The following is a 5,255-nucleotide window of genomic DNA, read 5'->3' on the forward strand; positions in this document are numbered from 1 at the left end:
AACACACCGCCCGGGCAACGAAGGAGTGGCTTCGTAAGAAGCATTTCAAGGTCCTGGAGTGGCCTAGCCAGTCTCCAGATCTCAACCCCATAGAAAATCTTTGGAGGGAGTTGAAAGTCTGTGTTGCCCAGCGACAGCCCCAAAACATCACTGCTCTAGAGGAGATCTGCATGGAGGAATGGGCCAAAATACCAGCAACAGTGTGTGAAAACCTTGTGAAGACTTACAGAAAACATTTGACCTGTGTCATTGCCAACAAAGGGTATATAACAAAGTATTGAGAAACTTTTGTTATTGACCAAATACTTATTTTCCACCATAATTTGCAAATAAATTCATTAAAAATGATGAAAATGATGAAAATTACAGGCCTCGTCTTTTTAAGTGGGAGAACTTGCACAATTGGTGGCTGACTAAATACTTTTTTTCCCCACTGTACAGTCAGTTCTGAATATGAGTTTGAATTTAAGTAAGATGAATTTAAAATGTTGAACTTTAAATTTGAATTGTATCCTATTCCTCTCCTCTCCTCCCCTCTCCTTTCCAACCCCTCTCCCTCCCCCTCCCCCTCCCCTCCACCTCCATTTCATCCCCCTCTCCTCCCCCCTCTCCTCCCCCCTCTCCTTCCGCCTCCTTCCCCTCCCCTCTCCCTCTCCCTCCACCTCCCCCCCACCTCCATTTCATCCCCCTCTCCTCCCCCCTGCCCCCCCCTATCCTCTCCTCTCTCAGGGAGGTTGTGGGGTTGTAGCAGGTCTCCTCCACCTGTTCTTCCTGGGATCCTTCAGTTGGATGTTGTTAGAGGGGGTTCTGCTCTATCGCATGGTGGTGCTGGTCTTCAACGCTACCATAAGGTATACTATATATTTAGTATGTGTTTATAAATTATTATGTGTTAGTATGTATTTATAGTACATATTTGTGTTTATTTATATTATACAATTATGTTATATTCATATATTTAGATACATAATGTATGTATTTGAATTATAAATGTGTTTTATATTCCTAATCTGTCATATATTTTCATTATACATGTTTCTTCCAACTTTATTTTATGTTGCTCGTATCTACCTTGGTGTGTTACCTTCTCTTTTAACTGCTATTTTATGAAGCTCTTTGATTCTTGTTCTTACTGTAAACCTCTGTACCTGTATTTTATGAAGCTCTTTGATTCTTGTTCTTACTGTAAACCTCTGTACCTGTATTTTATGAAGCTCTTTGATTCTTGTTCTTACTGTAAACCTCTGTACCTGTATTTTATGAAGCTCTTTGATTCTTGTTCTTACTGTAAACCTCTGTACCTGTATTTTATGAAGCTCTTTGATTCTTGTTCTTACTGTAAACCTCTGTACCTGTATTTTATGACGCTCTTTGATTCTTGTTCTTACTGTAAACCTCTGTACCTGTATTTTATGAAGCTCTTTGATTCTTGTTCTTACTGTAAACCTCTGTACCTGTATTTTATGAAGCTCTTTGATTATTGTTCTTACTGTAAACCTCTGTACCTGTATTTTATGAAGCTCTTTGATTCTTGTTCTTACTGTAAACCTCTGTACCTGTATTTTATGAAGCTCTTTGATTCTTGTTCTTACTGTAAACCTCTGTACCTGTATTTTATGAAGCTCTTTGATTCTTGTTCTTACTGTAAACCTCTGTACCTGTATTTTATGAAGCTCTTTGATTCTTGTTCTTACTGTAAACCTCTGTACCTATATTTTATGAAGCTCTTTGATTCTTCTTCTTACTGTAAACCTCTGTACCTGTATTTTCTGAAGCTCTTTGATTCTTCTTCTTACTGTAAACCTTTGTACCTGTATTTTATGAAGCTCTTTGATTCTTCTTCTTACTGTAAACCTTTGTACCTGTACTTTATGAAGCTCTTTGATTCTTCCTCTTACTGTAGATCTCTGTACCTGTATTTTATGAAGCTCTTTGATTCTTCTTCTTACTGTAAACCTCTGTACCTGTATTTTATGAAGCTCTTTGATTCTTCTTCTTACTGTAAACCTTTGTACCTGTATTTTATGAAGCTCTTTGATTCTTCTTCTTACTGTAAACCTCTGTACCTGTATTTTATGAAGCTCTTTGATTCTTCTTCTTACTGTAAACCTCTGTACCTGTATTTTATGAAGCTCTTTGATTCTTCTTCTTATTGTAAACCTCTGTCCCTGTATTTTATGAAGCTCTTTGATTCTTCTTCTTACTGTAGACCTCTGTACCTGTATGCTGTGGGATATGGACTGCCACTGGCTATAGTCATCATCTCTGCTATCACCTACCCAGACGGATACGGTACCACACAACAGTGAGTCTGAGTCTGAGTCTGAGTCTGAGTCTGAGTCTGTGTGTGTGTGTGTGTGTGTGTGTGTGTGAGAGAGAGAGAGAGAGAGAGAGAGAGAGAGAGAGAGAGAGAGAGAGAGAGAGAGAGAGAGAGAGAGAGAGAGAAAGAAAGAAAGAAAGAAAGAAAAAGAGACTGTGTAGCAAATCTGTCATGTCCCATATAAATAACACCAGATAACCTTATTTTAACGTTATCCTGTTGCATAACACATATCCCATATAAATAACACCAGATAACCTTATTTTAACGTTATCCTGTTGCATAACACATATCCCATATAAATAACACCAGACAACCTTATTTTAACGTTATCCGGTCTCTGTCAGCTGTTGGTTGTCTCTGGAGAGAAGTTTTATCAAACATAAATATAACATGTAAATAACACCAGATAACATAATTCAACTTTAATCTAACCTTATTCTAACATTATCCACTCTGTGTTTCATCTGTTGGTTATCTCTAGAGAAAGACCCTTAATTGAACCTAACTTAAAATGAACACAACATAAAATAAATATAGCATGTATATAACCTAAATCTAACGTTATCCTCTCGGTGTGTCTCTGTCAGCTGTTGGTTGTCTCTGGAGAGAGGATTAATCTGGAGTTTCTTCGGCCCAGTGTGCACCATCATCATCCTCAACGCTTTCTTCTTCCTCATCACTGTCTGGAGGCTGGCCCAGAAGTTCTCTAGTCTCAACCCTGACCTCTCCAACCTACACAAGATCAAGTAAGTGTGTGTGTGTGTGTGTGTGTGTGTGTGTGTGTGTGTGTGTGTGTGTGTGTGTGTGTGTGTGTGTGTGTGTGTGTGTGTGTGTGTGTGTGTGTGTGTGTGTTAAAGAGACAGATCAGGATAAAAGTTATGAAACATCCTCAACTGGTAGATGTACCATGCTGGTGTAGAGAAGGCAATTCTGACATGAATGGACAGAATTTGTGTGTGAGGGAGTGATAGAGAGGGATGGATGGAAAGAAGTGAATTGAGAAATGAGGGGAATGTGAGAGAGAGACAGAGAGAGATAGAAAGAGGGATGGAGGGAGAGAGAGAGAGAGAGAGAGAGAGAGAGAGAGAGAGAGAGAGGAAGAGAGAGAAAGTGATGGAGAGAGAGAGAGGAAAGGAGAGATAGGTGAATGTAGAAATGTAGTGAATTAATGGAATTCAGTTTTTAGCACTAAAACTCTATTTCTCCCCTCCCTCCCTCCCTCCCTCCCCTTGTCCTCCCTCCCCTTGTCCTCCCCTTGTTCTCACCCCTCCTCTCTCCCCTCCTCCTCCATCCTCCTCCTCCCCTCCTACCCTATCCTCCTCCTCCCCTCCCAAACCTCCCTCCCTCCCCTCCTTCTCCTCCTCCTCCTTCCTCCTCCACCCCCTCCTCCCTCCTCCCCTCCCCCTCCTCACCTCCTTCCTCCTCTCCCTCCTCCCTCCTCCCTCCTCCCTCCTCCCTCCTCCCTCCTCCCTCCCCTCCTCCTTCCTCCTCCACCCCTCCTCCCCTCCTCCCTCCCCTCCTTCCTCCTCTCTCCCTCCCTCCCTCCCACCCTCTCCTCCTCCCCTCCTCCCCTCCCAAACCTCCCTCCCTCCTCCCTCCTTCTCCTCCTCCTCCTTTCTCCTCCACCCCTCCTCCCCTCCCTCCCCTCCTCCCTCAATCTCTCTCCCTCCTCCCTCCTCCCCTCCTCCCCTCCTCCCACCCTCTCCTCCTCCTCCCTCCCTCCCTCCTCTCCTCCTCACCCCCTCCCTCCTCCTCCCCCCCCCCTCCTCCCTCCTCCTCCTCCCTCATCTCCCCCCCCCTCCTCTCCCCCCTCCCCCCACCTCCTCCCCCCTCCTCCCTCCCCCCTCCCCCCTCCTCCCACCCTCTCCTCTCCCCCCTCCCCTCCTCCCTCCTCCCCTCCCCCCTCCCTCCTCCTCCCCTCCCCCCTCCCTCCTCCTCCTCCCTCCTCCTCCCCCTCTCCCTCCTCCCTCCCTCCCCCCTCCTCCCTCCCTCCCTCCCTCCTCCCCCCTCCTCCCTCCTCCCCTCCCCCCTCCCCCTCCTCCCTCCCTCCCTCCCTCCTCCCCCCTCCTCCCTCCTCCCTCCCCCTCCCCCTCCTCCCTCCCTCCCCCTCCTCCCTCCTCTCTCTCTCCAGGGTGTTCACAGTGACAGCAGTGGCCCAGCTGTGTGTGTTGGGTACTATGTGGATATTTGGAATGTTCCAATTCCAAGAGGAGGGGACAGTGGTCATGACATATCTCTTCACCATCCTCAACTCTCTACAGGGAGCTCTGCTGTTCATCATGCACTGCCTACTGAACAAAACGGTAAGGTGTGTGTGTGTGTGTGTGTGTGTGTGTGTGTGTTTAACACTGTGCTTTGCTGCCCCCATCAGGTGAGAGAGGAGTATTGCACGCTCCTGTCCTGTATCTGCACACCACAGAAGAAGAGATACTCAGAATTCAGCATAACCAATCCTTCCTCCAGCCACTCCCAGGTACACACACACACAAACACAAACAGAGAGAGAGAGAGACCACTTTCAGTAGGTTAACCTCTGTCCTTGTACCATTGTGTGTCCTAGGGGTCAGGGAGTGCCCGGGGAGTCGCAGATATGATGACATCACCAATCCCCCACAATGCACCTCTTTACTCCCCCTCCCTTTCCAGGCCTGGTCAGTAGAAAATGTGCCCTACTAGCCCGGCTGGTTAGTAAAAATTTGCCCTATCTAGAACCTAAAAGGGTTCTTCGGCTGTCCCCATAGGAGAACCCTTTGAATAACCCTTTTTTTGTTCCAGGTAGAACCTTTTTGGGTTCCATCTTGATCCCTTTCCACTGAGGGTTCTACCTGGAACCAAAAAGGGTTCTACCTGAAACCAAAAAGGTGCTTCTGTGGGGACAGCCGAAGAACCCTTTTGGAACCCTTTTTTCTAAGAGTGTAGCAGCCCGACTGGT

The 5,255-nt window shown here is 46.1% G+C and overlaps 1 protein-coding gene across 1 annotated transcript in view; it reads left to right on the top strand.

The window, feature by feature from the left end:
* The window catches only part of LOC121533228 (adhesion G protein-coupled receptor E5-like), a 14,448-nt gene extending 9,393 nt beyond the window's left edge, over positions 1-5,055 (top strand). Inside the window, exons 11-16 of the mRNA XM_045213664.1 lie at positions 730-851; positions 2,210-2,305; positions 2,911-3,069; positions 4,455-4,626; positions 4,695-4,796; positions 4,884-5,055. Of these exons, the coding sequence (XP_045069599.1) occupies positions 730-851; positions 2,210-2,305; positions 2,911-3,069; positions 4,455-4,626; positions 4,695-4,796; positions 4,884-4,982 (750 nt within the window). The 3' untranslated portion in view covers positions 4,983-5,055. The remainder of the gene's footprint in view (positions 1-729; positions 852-2,209; positions 2,306-2,910; positions 3,070-4,454; positions 4,627-4,694; positions 4,797-4,883) is intronic.
* The last annotated feature ends 200 nt before the right edge of the window (positions 5,056-5,255 follow it).

The sequence above is a fragment of the Coregonus clupeaformis genome, unplaced genomic scaffold, assembly GCF_020615455.1.
Source record: "Coregonus clupeaformis isolate EN_2021a unplaced genomic scaffold, ASM2061545v1 scaf0138, whole genome shotgun sequence".
Lineage (NCBI taxonomy): Eukaryota > Metazoa > Chordata > Actinopteri > Salmoniformes > Salmonidae > Coregonus > Coregonus clupeaformis.